Genomic DNA, 16441 nt, shown 5'->3' on the forward strand with positions numbered 1-16441 from the left:
GGATTCATGGTGTGGTGGTTCATGGCATATGATGGCAATCTTTCTAGTAATGGGTCTATACTACATAATTTAGTGCTTAAAGGATTAGTTATCAGATTATGTAATTAATGTCAACCATAAGTTATAGTTTACCAATAGCTCTAAAACATGCTAACCTGACATCTTCCCTCAAATTTTTTAACTTCATTTGAGTTAGTACTTCCAACTCAGATATTTGGTTATCCAGTGAAGGCATGAATATCTAAAGGTGATCTGAATCTTTTCTCCTTAGAGGTAATATATCTAACAAAAACTAGAAACTTTTCTGATTATAGTAGAAGGAAGTAATGACCTATGAAGATTTTATGCTTCTTGAATTTTATTTTACTTGTCTAACTGTGGCCAGTTTGTAATGTTTACATAGTTATACACTGTGCCTTAAATTTTTATATTTTTATTTATGCAAACTATAAAATTTCCCATAAATGCATTAAATGGTTTTGTCTTATTTTTAAGCCTTTCAGTTTTTCTTTCTTTTAATCCTTTTAATATTTACTGTTCCTTGTGGATCATAGTTCGTGATATTCTATCTTTTATCTCATAAAAACTAGACATAATGTATTTGAGAACCTTTACAGTGAGTTAAATTCTCTAACAATAATCCTTAACAAACTGAAGTCTTATAAAAGGTAACCCTGGTACCAGTTAATAAAACTAGACAGATTTTTTATACCAATGATTTTAATTAAAGTAAAATATTAACTTCAATACTTTTTTATTGAAATATCCTATTAAAAGAAACATCATGTCTACTAGTAAACACTTCTAATCCAGAAATGAAATGAATGGGAAGTCTGTAATCTTTGATATACAAAATACTTTAGAAGAATATTCAAGGTTAAATGATCACATTACAATTTAAACTACCCTTCAGGTATTCAAATTCTTAATGACTAATGTCAGAAATAGTCCTAAATATTACACAGATTTAAAGTGGACTCCTTTTACCTTCAGCAAATCACACTTGTCATATTTAAGCTAAGTGGAAACAGAATTTACTGCTTCCTAATTTGGTCCTATTGCTTCCAAACTATTAAACCCAATAATGAGAACATTTGCTGTGTTCTATAGGCATTTGAAGTCTTTTATTTAGACCATTTCTAAGGATTCTGCTTCAAAGGTTTACATGCAGCATTCAAGCTTATGTTAATGAATACAGTCTAGTTTTTGAGATCATGTATCATCAAGGTCTGCAGAGTTTTCACTGTCATTTGCAACAAGGGCTTCTCTGTTCTCATAAGTCCAGAAGCCATTCAGATCAATTAGAATGGTGGTGACTGTGTCTCCTTGATTACTGTTGATTAAATCCTGAAGAGAGATTTTCAAAGGATCCTTTGGTTTTACCATGTCAAAGATTTCATCCTTGAAGAGAGAAGAAAAAAACACAATGGAATCTGATACATGATTCACTTAATTTTTATCACACAGTGACCTAAAATTCAGCACTTAAGCTTACATAAAATTTTTGTAAAAGAAAAAAAACATTCAACAGATAAGCAAGCAGTCTCCTTTTCTATGTACAATCACAGGATTTTACTGGAATATTCCTTAGTTATGTGATAACTGTCTCTCAAAGAGGACGAAACTGAGGCTCAGAGTTTAAGCTAATATAAGCTACATAGGTAATTAATAGCTAAACTATTTAATGCAGTGTTCTTTGAGTAAATGTTAACTACTTGTACTTTTGTTAGTGATGAAGCAAACCCTTGATTCAATTTAAGTGCAAACTCAGCTCAAACTTAAAGGCTTAAGAGCCAAGATTATGGCAAAATTTCATTTCCAATATTGATGTCAACCTTTTACACGCTGGACCTATGATGAGGGTGGGGGGTTGGTATCAAAGAATTAGTTATCCAGAATAACACTAAATTGTGTTAAAATTTACTGGAATAGATGGAAGAACTTCTTGTAAATGAATACTTACAAAGAATTAGTACGTGTTTCTTAATATTTTTGTAATAAAATTACTCGGTATTTAGTGTAATTAAAGAAGGAAAATTACATTTTCAAAAGTTTAGAACAATTTAGGTAAAAGAAATGAACTTTTATATGTTTGTGAAACTTCCTCTTCTAAGGTTGGTGGCCATTTAAAATTAACTAGTTCTATTGATTTATTTATTAAAAATTTTTTTTTATTGATTTCAGAGAGGAAGGGAGAGGAAGAGAAACATCAATGATGAGAGAGAATTATTGATTGGCTGCCTTCTGCATGCCCCCTACTGGGGATCAAGCCCATAACCCCAGCACATGCCCGTGACTATTCAGTCCGCAGGCCGACTGAGCCAAACCAGGTAGTGCTTAGCTAGTTCTTAAGTTACCTGTTGCATAGTTTAAAATCTGTCTCATTTATATTAAACCAAAATAACCCTTTATCTTATACTTGGTTGAAACTGAATGAGTTATTTATTACATTACTCAGTTAGAACCTGAATCAATATTGGATACTCCTTGTTTTTCATAGCTGGAGAAAGTCTCAATACTAAAGTGCTAAGTAGCAGCATATGTTTCAGTGGTAGTTTTCATAGTGTAGGATTGATGTCTCCTTAAGTAATACCAAAGCAAGCCCTTTAAAGAAAGGGTATCAGACTAAAAATGTGCCTGACCTAAATAGTTCCCAAGTCAAAAATTCAGTTTACAGTGGAATAGTTTGTCAAAGGATGCAGGCCATATTGATTCTCTCTTAATTTTCAATCAAAATGAATGAAAGCTGTCAATGAGAACACAAGGGTGAAAATGCGAAAATCAAACTACAAAAATCATTAGTCACACTGTGGTCTCATTTTCTAATGACTTAAATATCATTGGAACAAATAAGAGCAAAAACTTGATTTGGTTCAGTAGCTTGTAATTCATAAGTTACTTTCATATAAATTTCATTTAATACAAATGGTTAGCTGGTATTATGTAAATTAAAGGAAAAAGTAACCTTCACATCTTGAAATGAAACAGGATCTTGTCCATGGATTTTCATTAGTTCCTGTATGGCCTGTATTTAGAAGAAATAAATCTGTAAATAAAAAATGAAATACAGAACAGCCCCTCTTCCCCCACCCCCAAAAAATCCCATGGTCCCTTTCTAGTTCCAATTACTTTCCTATCAAACCACAAGCCTCATCGTTCCAACCACTCTTGCCAATATTCTCAACATCCTTGACCTTGCATATCATTACTCAGCAAAACCTAAATACTGGGTCACTGTAACCATCAACCTTTCTACACCTACACCTTAGCTATTGAGGGCTTCAGAAAGAAAGTATACAAAACTACGGATTATTGCTACAACATAGGAATATTCTCCAACCTTAGATGAGCCTTTCATGTGGCCTAGCAATTATTCCATTATGACCTCCCATTACCCACGAATGCTGGTCATACCTTCCCTATTCTTTAAGATACCCAATCCACCACCTCCCTTCCCACCCTACATTTTGCCCTCTACTTGACAACTAACATTAGACATCAAAAATGAAAAGATATGAAAAAGAATATTTTCAGGTATAATGATTCATGTATGAAAAACTTAGTAGCAATACGATTGCTTTATGGTAGCTTAGGTGTAACTGATAAGACTTCTTCACTGTACTGAGGAAATCTCAAAAAAACTTTTCAATATATTTTATTGAAAAAATCCACATACAGGTGGACACACACACATGCAATTCAAAACCATGTAGTTCAAGGATCAACTGTACTGTGATCCAATTTGACAAACATTTTATTTTTGTAAAATATATTTTATTGATTTTTTACGGAGAGGAGGGGCTAGGGATAGAGAGTTAGAAACATCAATGAGAGAGAAACAGATCACCTGCCTCCTGCACACCCCTACTGGGGATGTGTCCGCAACCAAGGTTTTTTTTAGTATTTTATTGATTTTTTACAGAGAGAAAGGGAGAGGGATAGAGAGTTAGAAACATCAAGAGAGAAACATCCATCAGCTGCCTCCTGCACACTCCCCACTGGGGATGTGCCCGCAACCAAGGTACATGCCCTTGACCGGAATCGAACCTGGGACCCTTGAGTCCGCAGGCTGATGCTCTATCCACTGAGCCAAACCGGTTAGGGCTTAAACTTTATTTTTTTTAAAAAACGTTTTTTATTTTTAGAAAGAGAAGAGAGAGGGAGAAAAAGAAACACTCATGTGAGAGCAAAACATCAATTGGCTGCCTCCTGCATTGACTGGTTGCCTCCCTTTACCAGGGATCAAGCTCTGCAACTCAGGCATGTGCCCTGACCAGGAATTGAACCAGCAACCCTTCAGTGCACAGGATGATGCCCAACTGAGCCACACCAGCCAGGGCACTGAGTAGGTATTTTAAACCAAATGGTATATTTAACATATATGTTAAGGAACAATGACTCATTTACATGAATGAGACTTACCCTAAAGAAGTAATTAAGAGAAAAGACATTCAAATATCCCTTGTTCTCGATATCAAGTAATTTGAAAATATATTGCAGAGCTGCAGGTTCTTTTCGGTTTTCTAATGCAAGAACAAAGTCCAGGTAGGTCTTATAGTCCTATAGAAAAGAAAATAACATTTATTAGAGACCATATTTAGAATTAACTTTTTGAGTGTCTAATAATCTGAAATTATTTTGCAATCAAAAGTGGCAAGATTTTTAAAACATGAAATGACAAATCCATTTGTATAGTTAATGTTGGTTTCTAGGAAATCTATATAGCAGTAATCTGTACAGGACAGGTTTTGGGACACAGTTAATTTCTTATGAGATTTTCTGTGTTAAACCATAATTTTCTTTTATTATGCTTTTGAAATGTACAGCATAGTGACTAAGCTGGTGTATATTGCCACTACATTTATATCTTCATTTCAGTCTGGTCATTTTGAGAAAAATTTATTGGAATGAATAGAATAGTAAATTTAAATAGCTATTTGGTATACTGTTTAAAAGTTTTTAATCTAGTCATAGATTACTTTTTCTGCATAGTGAAAAGAAGTAAAATACGTGGGAGAATCTCAGAAATTTCCATTCTTGGAAGAGATTTTTTTAGGCTAAGATTAAGAATTCTTTTGCTTAAATTGCAGTATAAAGAACTAGAGAGATGTAGCCTAATCATCGTCTTATCTCCAAGCATAGTTGTAGCTTCTGATTTTCTTTATTCACCAGAAGTCATTTATAAAGTTCCTCACTGTCTGCTGTAGACAATGGTGGGAATCACGAAAGTTTCTGTGCCTTTTTCCCCTTTTCCTTTGCAGTTGGCTAACAAGGGTATTGTTTAGAAAACTGCTATTAAAGCTTAGTGATAAAACCTAGAACCTTGATTCTCTTCTGACAATCTGACCATTTCTTAAGCATCATTGGTTTGGAAAATTTATCACACCCTTAACACATGTATTTAATAGCAAGCATGGTAATTTAAAAATACTATTATAATTTCTGCAATATAAGGACAGGTACATGTTAGTCAATCTTTAGCTACTAATATAGCCACTTAATGGAGAGTAATACAACCTGATTCTTAGATTTAAATCATGGTGTGTCTGGTACTATATCTGACCTGATAATTTAATGGACGAACGATCTCTATGAAAATAGTCAATAGCATTTGCCAAATTTTCAGATTTTTATTTTACCTAGTCTACATCCCTTTACAATTGGTACACTGACAATGAATTGAACAAATTATTAACATTTTCTATTTGCCCAGAATCCATAGGCAAGTCATATTGTAAAACAAATTTACCTTAAGATTAAAGGCTCTTTGAATTTCAAATAATTTGGTCATGTCATACATTTTGAGATACTGTTACACACTGATATAAAAAACACTATCATGGCGTTGGGGAGAAACCAAGATGGCGGCATAGGTAAGCACCTAAACTGCTGCCTTGCACAACAATTTCAAAACTACAACTAAAAGACAGAACGGACACCATCCAGAATCACAGGAAAGCTGGCTGAGTGGAAATTCTACAACTAGAAGGAAAGAGAAAAGCTCATGGAGAATCAGAGGAGCAGCAAAGGGCTGAGGTACGGAGACACGCACAGAAAGGAAGGGCAGCTGAGTGCCTGGCTGACTTTCTCTGGTGGGAAGGGGAAGGAAGACCCCGACTGCACTGAACCCCAGTTCCGACTGCAATGAACCCCAGTTCCAGGCGAAACCCTGTGGACCCAGGCTCATACAGGGGGAGTCTGGGCTGTCAGGTAGAGAAAAAGGCACAGAAACTCGGAGACTCGGGGGAGCCGTGGTGGACAGGGGTCTGGAGGTGCGCGCGCGAGTGCTCGCAGAGAAGACTAAATGTGGAGGTTGCCGCAGGCATTCCCTAGTGGAAGGGAATCAGAAGCTCCTGACTGCAGTGAACCCTAGTTCCGACTGCAATGAACCCCAGTTCCGGGCGAGCCCCTGGGGACCCACGCTCTTACAGGGGGAATCTGGACTGTCAGGCAGAAACTCAGGGGAGTCGCAGAAGGCAGAGTTCTGGAGGCGCACGAGCAAGGGTAGGGCTGACGGGAAGCCAAGACTGTCTGCTCTGCCCTGAGACTCCGCCCCATCCAAGCTGAGCACAGAGGCTTTTGCAGTTTTGCAAGTCTAATCCTATAAGGCTGTCTCCAGCACCGAACTTCTCCCAGTGTAGACACAGCTGATCCTTACAGCCAACTGGCCTGGAGGTCAATTCCTCCCAGTGATACCAACAACAATAAAGACTTAACTACAACAAGGCTGAGCACACAGTCCACAAAGGGGTGCACCAAGAGTGTCCACCTCAGGTTAACTGGGGAGGCCGACCCACTGGGCCATATAGGAAACCTAGCACACAAAGCTACCCTACCAACTCAGGGAAGCAGCGAAAATGCGGAGGCAAAGAAACAGATCACAAACGAAAGAAATGGAGGAAAACAAACGACTGGATATAGAGTTCAAAACCACGGTTATAAGGCTTTTCAAGAATATCCTAGAAAAGGCCGATAAATTTAGTGAGACCCTTGAAGATATGAAAAAGGACCAACTAGAAATTAAACATACACTGACTGAAATAAAAAATATTATACAGAGACCCAACAGCAGACTAGAGGAATGCAAGAATCAAGTCAAAGATTTGAAATACAAAGAAGCAAAAAACACTCAACTGTAAAAGCAAAAAGAAAAAAAGAATCCAAAAAGTTGAAGATCGTGTAAGAAGCCTCTGGGACAACTTCAAGCATACCAACATCAGAATTATGGGGGTGCCAGAAGAAGAGAGCGAGCAAGATACTGAAAACCTATTTGAAGAAATAATGACCGAAAACTTCCCCCACCTGGTGAAAGAAATAGACTTACAAGTCCAGGAAGCACAGAGAACCCCAAACAAAAGAAATCCAAAGAGGACCACACTAAGACACATCATAATTAAAATGCCAAGAGCAAAAGACAAAGAGAGAATCTTAAAAGCAGCAAGAGAAAAACAGCTAATTACCTACAAGGGAGCACCCATACGACTGTCAGCTGACTTTTCAACAGAAACTATGCAGGCCAGACGGGAGTGGCAAGAAATATTCAAAGTGATGAAAACCAAGAACCTATAACCAAGATTACCCAGCAAAGTTATCATTCAGAATGGAAGGTCAGATAAAGAGCTTCACAAATAAGAAAAAGCTAAAGGAGTTCATCACCACCAAACCAGTATTATATGAAATGCTGAAAGGTATTCTTTAAGAAGAGGAAGTGAACCTAAAAATCAAGTGAATTAAAAATCTGAGGAACAGAATAAACTGGTGAATATAATAGAATCGGGCATAGAAAGGGAGTGGACTGATAATTCTCAGGGGAAAGGGGTGTGGGGGGGGGGGTACAGGAAGAGACTGGACAAAAATCGTACACCTATGGATGAGGACAGTGGGGGGGAGGTAAGGGCAGAGGGTGGGGTGGGAACCGGGTGGAGGGAGCTATGGGGGGGAAAAGGAGAAACAATTGTAATAATCTGAACAATAAAGATTAAATTAAAAAAAAAAACACACGAAAAAAACACTATCACATCAAGAAAAAGGCTTTTGAAAGCTGTGGGAACCTAAACTTTTAAACTTGTTAGATTTAAACTAATACCATTTCTCCATCATAAGTGAGACACTCCTGGAAAACACGGTCTAAGAAGACATTGGTCATGGTTGCGGTTCCGTAACGGGAGAGTTCTTCTTTACTGAGCATGCCATTGTGATCCTTATCAAGATTCAAATACTGGCCTTGAGAAGAAAGATGATAAAAAGACAGTTGTGACCAAATAAAATTTGAATACAAAAGAATAAACACATAAAGTTCTTTTTATTGGTTAATATTTTGATTTTCCAAGTAATTATTTTACAGTAAAGGTAGTGAAATCATCAATCCCTGCAATCTCTATCAAAACAACTGTTACCCTAGCCAGTTTGGCTCAGTGGATAGAGCGTTGGCCTGCGGAATGAAAGGTCCTGGGTTCGATTTCAGTCAAGGGGACATGCCTGGGTTATGGGCTCTATCCCCAGTAGGGGGTGTGCAAGAGGCAGCTGATCAATAATTCTCTCTCATCATTGATGTTTCTCTCCCTTCCTCTCTAAAATCAATAAAAATATATTTGGCAAAGAAAAAACACACAACTGTTAAGCCAGAACCAGTAAAAGAAAACCTGCAGGCCAGTGCGGCTCAGCGGTTGAGTGTCCACCCAAGAACCAGGTCAAGGACAGATTCCCGGTCAGGGCACATGCCTGGGTTTTTGGGCTCAATCACTAGTAGGTGGCAAGCAGAAGGTAGCCAATTGATGAATTTCTCTCATCATTGATGTTTCTATCTCTCCCTTCCTCTCTCAAATCAATAAAAACATTTTTGAAAAATTAAAAAAAGAAAACTCATCATAAAGGCATGGCCTTTGGGCTATTTCCCTTACATTATTATTTGCTTTTAGTTTGCAACCTTTTAAGACTTCCTAGGATTCTAAATTAGATGACAAAAACAAAAAACAAAACCAAATTAGCTGGCAATAGAAATCAACAAAAAGCAATGAAATGCTGGCACTTAAAAGCAGAGGTCAAAGACACCAAAATGAGTTAGGACCACCCAAAAGAATAATTTAACAGACTAATGACATTTAAGAAAAGAGCACTCTGGCCAGTGTGACTCAGTTGGTAGGAGTGTCGCCCTGTACACTGAAAGGTCCTGGGTTCAATTCCTGGTCAGGGCACAATCCTGGGTTTCGGATTCAATCCCCAGCCCCAGTTGGGGTGCTTGCATGAGGCAACTGATCAATGTTTCTCTCTCACATCACTCTTTCTCTCTCTCCCTTCCCCTCTAAAAATCAATGAAAATGTACTCAAGTGAAGATTTAAAAAAAAAAAGGGGGGGAATAAATATTACCCACAACACTGGTGTGGCTCAACAAGGTGGCGGGTTTGATCCTGGGTCAGGGCACTTGGAGCATGTGTGGGAGGCAACCAATGTTTCTTTCACACATCAATATTTATCTCTTTCTCTCACCCTCCTTTCCTCTCTCTCTCTCTCTCTAAAAAAATAAAAAGCAAACCAGGTCCTAGAATGCCTCCCAACATTTTATCACAGTACAAGACCACAGTAGATGTTCATAATGCTTGAGTCAAAAAAGACCAAATTAAAGAGAAAGTGTAATAACTTAAAAAGAGTTACAAAAATTTAAAACACTGGTATTTAAAAACAAGTAAATTTTAGTAACCTAGAATACTAGCTCTAAGATAATTGGGATACTTTGATCTTAAGGTAAATTAGCCTATGTATCAAAATGTCCTATGGCCCTATCCGGTTCGCATCAGTAGATAGAGTTGGCCTGCGGACTAAGGGGTCCCAGGTTCGATTCCGGCCAAGGGCACATGCCTGGGTTGTGGGCTCAATCCCCCCCAGTAGAGGGCATGCAGGAGGCAGCCAATCAATGAATCTCTCTCATCATTGATGTTTCTATCTCTATCTCTCTCCCTTCCTCTGTGAAATCAATAAAAAATATATATTAAAAAAAATGTCCTTTGAACACCAATTAACTAAGGAATGAATAATTCAAATTTTAGCATTGTGACAGGAACCTACCATATACCCTTAGGGCAGAAGGAGCAGAAAACCAATTTGTTTCTTGACTCTCCTTGGACAGTTCCTCATCCCTTAGCTAAATGAACACAGAGACAATTAGAAGATAGCAATTGTCAAGTGATATAATTTATAAATGGTTTAAAAACACATTTACCTCCAATAAATCATCTAGGAAGCTGCATGCTAAAATATCTTGAATTTTTATCTTCCCTTTAAAGAACATAAAATACGATTACTTAACTGCATTTTAAAAACAAGAGCAATTTTATAAAGGTACTATTTTATAAGAACAATCAAACAATTGACATTTTAAACCTTCTTAGCTTTTATGCTCCAAAGTCCTTATTGCTATGAAAGGGGAGATGTATAGGAAATCTATATAATAAAAGCCTAAGCAACCATTATGGTGGAATGATCAAAACGACCGGTTGCTATGATGTGCACTGACCACCAGGGGACAGATGCTCAATGCTCAGCCAGAAGCCAGGCTCACGACTGGCGAGCACAGTGGTGGTGGTGGGAGCCTCTCCTGCCTCTGTGGCAGTGCAAAGGAGCAGTGAGCCAAGTGGTAAGGAGCAGTGAGCAGGCGGGTGGTAAGGAGCGAGGGGTGCTGGGCTGAGGGACCCCCCTCCCCACAGTGGACAAATTTCGTGATCAGGCCTCTAGTCCCATATAATAAAAGGCTACTATGCAAATTGTCCCTTAGGGATTTCAACCGACTGGGAGTTTGACTGCCCACTATGATGTGCACTGACCATCAGGGGGCAGCGCAGAATGAAGGAAGGCCCTGGCCAGCAGCCTGCAGCTGGCACCCGGGGAAGGAAGGCCCCGATTGGCCCTGATCGCTGGCCAGGCCTAGAGGCCCTACCTGTGCATGAATTTCATGCACTGGGCCTCTAGTATTTAATAAAATCTCTACTTCACATGTCTACCTTTATAACCCAACTATGTAAATCCAATTGGTAAATTCTTTCTAAAATTATATTGAGAACTGATTCCCTAAAAAAGTTATGTTGAGTATTCTGTGGAGATGAAAATGATACAGCTAGTAATTAAACAAGGAGATTGTCTCCATTTTTCTTTGGCAGGTTCTGGAATAGGAAGCAATTTGGAAGTCTGGTTATAAGTAGAAGGATTGGAATTTAAATGCCATTTCTAGATATATAATCTAAGTCCCAGTGGCCTCACACATAAAATGTGGATAATAATAATACCTTCCTTATGGAGTTATGGGAAGGAAATGAAAGAACCAATGTATAATGCTTAGCATAGTACCTGGTACATAATAAATAGTCAAAACTGAGAGCTATTATTTTGTAAAGTTTTAAGGAAAAAAGATACGTAGGTTCCTATAATGGAGATGTTTAAAAAAGCCTGTCAGCTATGATATACTATGATAGACTCATAGCTGGATTTTCAAGTTTAGGAGACTTACAGACTTTGATTTGGGCCTCCTGTACCTTCCCCGGTCCCAGATACATGTATTTAAGTCATTTAAATCTCAACAGGTTAGAACAGTTGATAAAATTTATGTTAAAGAGGCCAAATTACCAATCTGAGCCCCATATAGGATAGTTAACTTGAGAAAAAGAAAAATACATCATGGCTAAATGGTTCTATCTCCCAATTCACAAATTTGATCAAAAAGCATAATTCTCCATTATCTTACATATCAGAATAGCAAATTATATCAGAATAACTGGCTTCTTAGAAATAGAAAGAGTCATAAATTACCCAGTTCATACTTCATTTAGAGATGAAGGAACTGTAAGAGGTTAGGTGAGATGCCACTGTCACACAGCTGGTTATGGTTGGTGCAAGTAAATCATACAAGATCTTTATATATTAACTAGAGGCCCAGTGCACAAATTCATGCACATTGAAAGGAAATTCATTAGAAGAAATATTTTAATATTGCTATTTGCCCTTTCTTTATAATAGAAGTATCAACCAAATTCACGATAGACAATGACAGATGGAAACACACGGGTGCGAATGGCGCCAGTGAGAGCTTTATATACATAAACTTGCTTAATTAGACCTGCTTTCTGATTTAGCTAAACTTTTTCCAGCCCAGTGAAACACCCCAAATTCTCTTTCAGGTAATTGTCAGCAACACAGCAGTAAATATCAACACGAAGCAGATTATTATTATAGATCACACAGGGAGAACAAAGGGTAAAATATTTAACTGCAGCGGTGTCTTGACTATATTCTGCACAGGGAGAAAAACCTGCAGTCATTTTCAAGGTCCACCACTTCTTACTTCTTTTCAGTTGGGTCAAGTTTCTAAACTTTCTAAATCTCCATTTTCCTGGCTAATAAAAAGAAAATAGGATTCTACCAAGTCTCCTATCTACCTACTCCAGGACTTCTGTGAGGATCAAATGAGATGAAGCACATGAAAACGCTTCACAGACATTTGGTTAAAGTGTGAAATGTTTCCACCTGGCTATAAAGCAAGCCATGTTCCTGGGCTGAAGAAACTGCAAGGAGGCTAGTCACTAGGGAGAGGAAGCTGGGTGTTGCTATGTGATGTCATTACCCGGCACCCACAGCCACTGTTTCTGGGCTGGGCTGTATTTTGCGCAATGGGGTCTCAGCAGCGTTGGCTGCAATTTGGTGGGCTTTCTCTCCGGGGTGGTGGCAGGGCCTGTGCCCCACTTGGGGGAAGCTGAGTGTTGCTTTGTCAGCACCAGGTCACGGTGCCGTTTCTTTGTAAATGGCCAGTGCACATCACGGCAGCTCCTGCATTGAGCATCTGTCCTGGTGGTCAGTGCGTGTCACAGTGACTGGTCGGATGTTCAGAGGGACACTTAGCATATTAGCATTTTGTATATACAGATGGTAATGATGTTGGGAAAATAAAAAATGACATTCCAAGACTTTTCTCTAGTTGAGATTTAAAAGTAATATTTTTATAATATCTAAGTTAGATAAGATTTTATTTTACCTGTTCTTAGAGGGTCCAAAAAGAAAAAGAATTTCCTAACAGCTGTACAAACATAAAAGGAATAAAAGGATTTTTCCAGCCCGTCTAATTGTGGCAAAGTAGGGATAAGTTCCAATATGTAGTTTTCTAAATCCTGAAAGATGAAAACAAAGTAAAACTTTAAAGTATTAAAAGTCTAATTTTGTTTCTTCATTAGATTCTGGAATATAATATCAGTCCTAAAAATTGTTCAACATTAACACTAATTCATAACTAGCTTAGTAGTTTGTATTAAATTTGTTCCTACTAATTTAGTTCTTATTTAAATTTTAACATATTTTTGAATAGGTGATGCATCCTACATAGTTCCAAACTCAAAAGGAACAAAGGAGTATTCATTGAAAAGTTTCCTTCTCACCTATTTCCTCTCCTCAGAGGTAAGCTACATTATCAGCTTCTGGTATATCTTTCCAAAGATAACTAACTGATGCACATACAAGCCAATACATATACAGTGTATATGTATTATTTCCTTTCCTCTTTAACACAGAATATCGAAGCATACCATGCAAATTCTTCTGTATTTTGCTTTTATCACTTAACACTATACTTTGCAGTCATTCCACATTGGCTCTCAAAGAGCTTCTATTAAAAAAAAAAAAAAAAAAAAAAAGCTATGGTGCTCTGACCAGTGGGTTAGTCGGTTGGAGCATCATCCTGTACACCAAAAGGTTGTGAGTTCAATTCCCAGTCAGGGCACAAACCTAGGTTGTGGGTTCAATCCCCGATTGGGGTGTGCACAGGAGGCAACTGATGTTTCTCTCTCCCTTCCTCTCTCTTTCTAAAATCAATAAAAATATATCCTCGGGTGAGGATTAAAAAATATTTCAGATGTAGCATAATCTATTTAGTCTTCTATGGATGGACATTTAGGTTATTTCTAACCTTCTGCCACACCAAAAACATACTACAGTGGCTAAGCAAATTTTTCATTTATAGATATGGAAGAATAATCTACACGAATAAAAGAGAAATATGCAAATTGACCATCACTTCATGACACCCATCAGCCAATCAGGAGTGAGTATGCAAATTAACCCAACAAATATGGCGGTGGCCCCGCCCCCCAGCTGCTCTGGGCCTCTGGGCAGCACACATGCAGGCGAGGAGCAGCCAGGCAGGGCGGGATGCCTGCTATGAGGGAGAGGGGGGGGGGCAGAGGGAGCTACAGGAGTGGCACTCTGGCTGGAGCGAAGACGGAAGGTGCAGCCAGAGCAAAGGCCTGGGTCCCGGGTGCTGGAGGAAAACTGGTGCCGGCAGCCAGGGGAAGGAAGGCCTATTGCACGAATCTTCGTGCAATGGGCCTCTAGTAGGATATAATTTCTGTAAGTAGATTGCTGTGTCAAAACATATGCACATTTATAATTCTGATAGATATTGGTAAACTGCCCACCCCTCCATAAAGGCCACATCCATTTTATACTCCCACCACCAATGGGAGGCTATATTATCATTTCCCAAATTGTGCCCCAGGAGTGCTACATTGAACTCACAGGGATGCAACAGGATAGGATATTTTAGCAACATCTGTCAGACACTGCATGAGCTATGGCTCAGGGGAGTTCACATTTTCAACATTAGTTTCAAATATATATTCCTTTTGATTACATCAATGTTAGCAAAGCTAGGTTCTTGATGGTTGCTGTAATAAAGCAAGTGCCACATGAAAATCAGTGTGAGAGAGGAATTGAGGATGACTGTGTCAAATCTAATTCCCAGGTTGAGTAGCTGTACAGTGCCCCCTGGGCACACACATTCCATTAGTAATTGTTCTTAATCATGAAGTAAAAATATTTTTTTAACTTAAGTGTATTATTCTTTTCAAAAGATTAATAGAATTAAGTTTAATGAATGCTTTTATTGTTCAGAACTGATTAATAAATGGAACTTAGTTTTTAGGTATTTCTTTTGGTATAGAGGTTCTATGATAAATCTACCAAGACAAAAAGGGTACTGAAAACTGAAAAAGTTGGGAAACCATGGCCTATTTTACATTCCTTCATTACAAGCATTATCAAACTTCTTTTTTTAAAGATTCTTTTTTACTGAATTTGAGAGAGAGAGGAAGGTAGAGGGAAAGAGAGAAAAACATGGATGTGAGAGCAAAACACCAACCAGCTGGCTGCCTCTTGCACACCCTTGACCAAGGATTGAGCCTGCAACCTGGGCATGTGCCCTGACTGGGAATTTGACCTGCAACCTCTAGGTACACAGGACAATCAATGCTCAATCAACTGAGCCACACCAGCCAAGATATTATCAAACCTTATGATCTATGCTAATCTGATGGGTGAAAGATGACATTTTAATGTAGATCTATTTGACATTTATCTTATTATGTGAACTTAAGATTTTTTCTATGATTAAGAAGTATTTGTATTTTGCTCTCTGCAAAATACACTCCTTTGCCCAGTTTTGCATTGACTTAGCAGCCATTTTCTTCTGATTTCTTAAGAGCTTTTTATACATTAGGATAATTGGCCATTTGTGACTGAGTTTCAAGTATATTTTCCAGTTTGTCTTCTTTTAGCTTTATTATAGTCTACAGATTTTTAAAATATTTAGCTGAATTTATTGTTTTTTAAAGTTCAGTGTTTTCTCACACTTAGACTTTCCTATTCCAAGATTGTACATTTAAAAGCCTCTCATAGTTTTTTATATTTACTTTAACAATTTTGTTAATTTCACGTTAGCCATTGTAAAGTATGTTCTAGTTGATCAGAGATACTTTATATTTAAGTTGTAGAACAGATGGCATCTCAAACTTGGTTTGTCTGAAATGGGACTCTTATCCCCAACCTTAACCCTCACCCTTTATTCTCTATTCCAGCAGTCATTCAAAACAAAAATTTAAAACTCATCTTTGATTCCTGCCTCTCTTTTACCAAGGATCCTACCCCTTACCCCCAGTATCGAATCCCGTAGCAAATTTTGGGGTGAGTGTGTGTCCAAAATATATATTAAATTAATTCATTACTGGATTTTTCTACAGCATCACACTAATCTGGGCCATTATCATCTCTCACCTGGACTACTGCAGTAGCCTAAACATGCCTTCTTTCATTCTATCCTTACAACCCATTCTACACACACCCACAGTGATGTTTTAAAATGTAAATCCATCATATTCTGACAGATTCAGCTTAAAACTTCTAGTGGCATCCTATTAGTCTCAAATAAAATTCTAACTCCTTACCATGGCCCTAAAAGGCCCTGTATGTGGTCCCTGCCTACTTTTCCAACTTCAACTCCTATTACTCTAACTATATTGCTCATATGCTCTAGCCATACTGGCTTCCTTCAGTTCCTCAACAGATCAGATTTAACTTTGCCTTGGGGGACACTGACCCTACTTTTCCCATTTACTACATTTTCGTAAGGCTGAT

General features: G+C 38.0%; 1 protein-coding gene across 1 annotated transcript in view; it reads right to left on the reverse strand.

The window, feature by feature from the left end:
* Window positions 1-708: 708 nt before the first annotated feature.
* PPP2R3C (protein phosphatase 2 regulatory subunit B''gamma) overlaps window positions 709-16441 on the reverse strand; it is a 33692-nt gene continuing 17959 nt past the window's right edge. The window contains exons 7-13 of the mRNA XM_080649757.1: window positions 13017-13149; window positions 10218-10273; window positions 10064-10139; window positions 8087-8223; window positions 4423-4560; window positions 2966-3025; window positions 709-1401 (exon numbers count right to left, since the gene is read on the reverse strand). Of these exons, the coding sequence (XP_080505883.1) occupies window positions 1213-1401; window positions 2966-3025; window positions 4423-4560; window positions 8087-8223; window positions 10064-10139; window positions 10218-10273; window positions 13017-13149 (789 nt within the window). The 3' untranslated portion in view covers window positions 709-1212. The remainder of the gene's footprint in view (window positions 1402-2965; window positions 3026-4422; window positions 4561-8086; window positions 8224-10063; window positions 10140-10217; window positions 10274-13016; window positions 13150-16441) is intronic.

Source organism: Plecotus auritus, assembly GCF_963455305.1.
Source record: "Plecotus auritus genome assembly, chromosome: 1".
NCBI lineage: Eukaryota > Metazoa > Chordata > Mammalia > Chiroptera > Vespertilionidae > Plecotus > Plecotus auritus.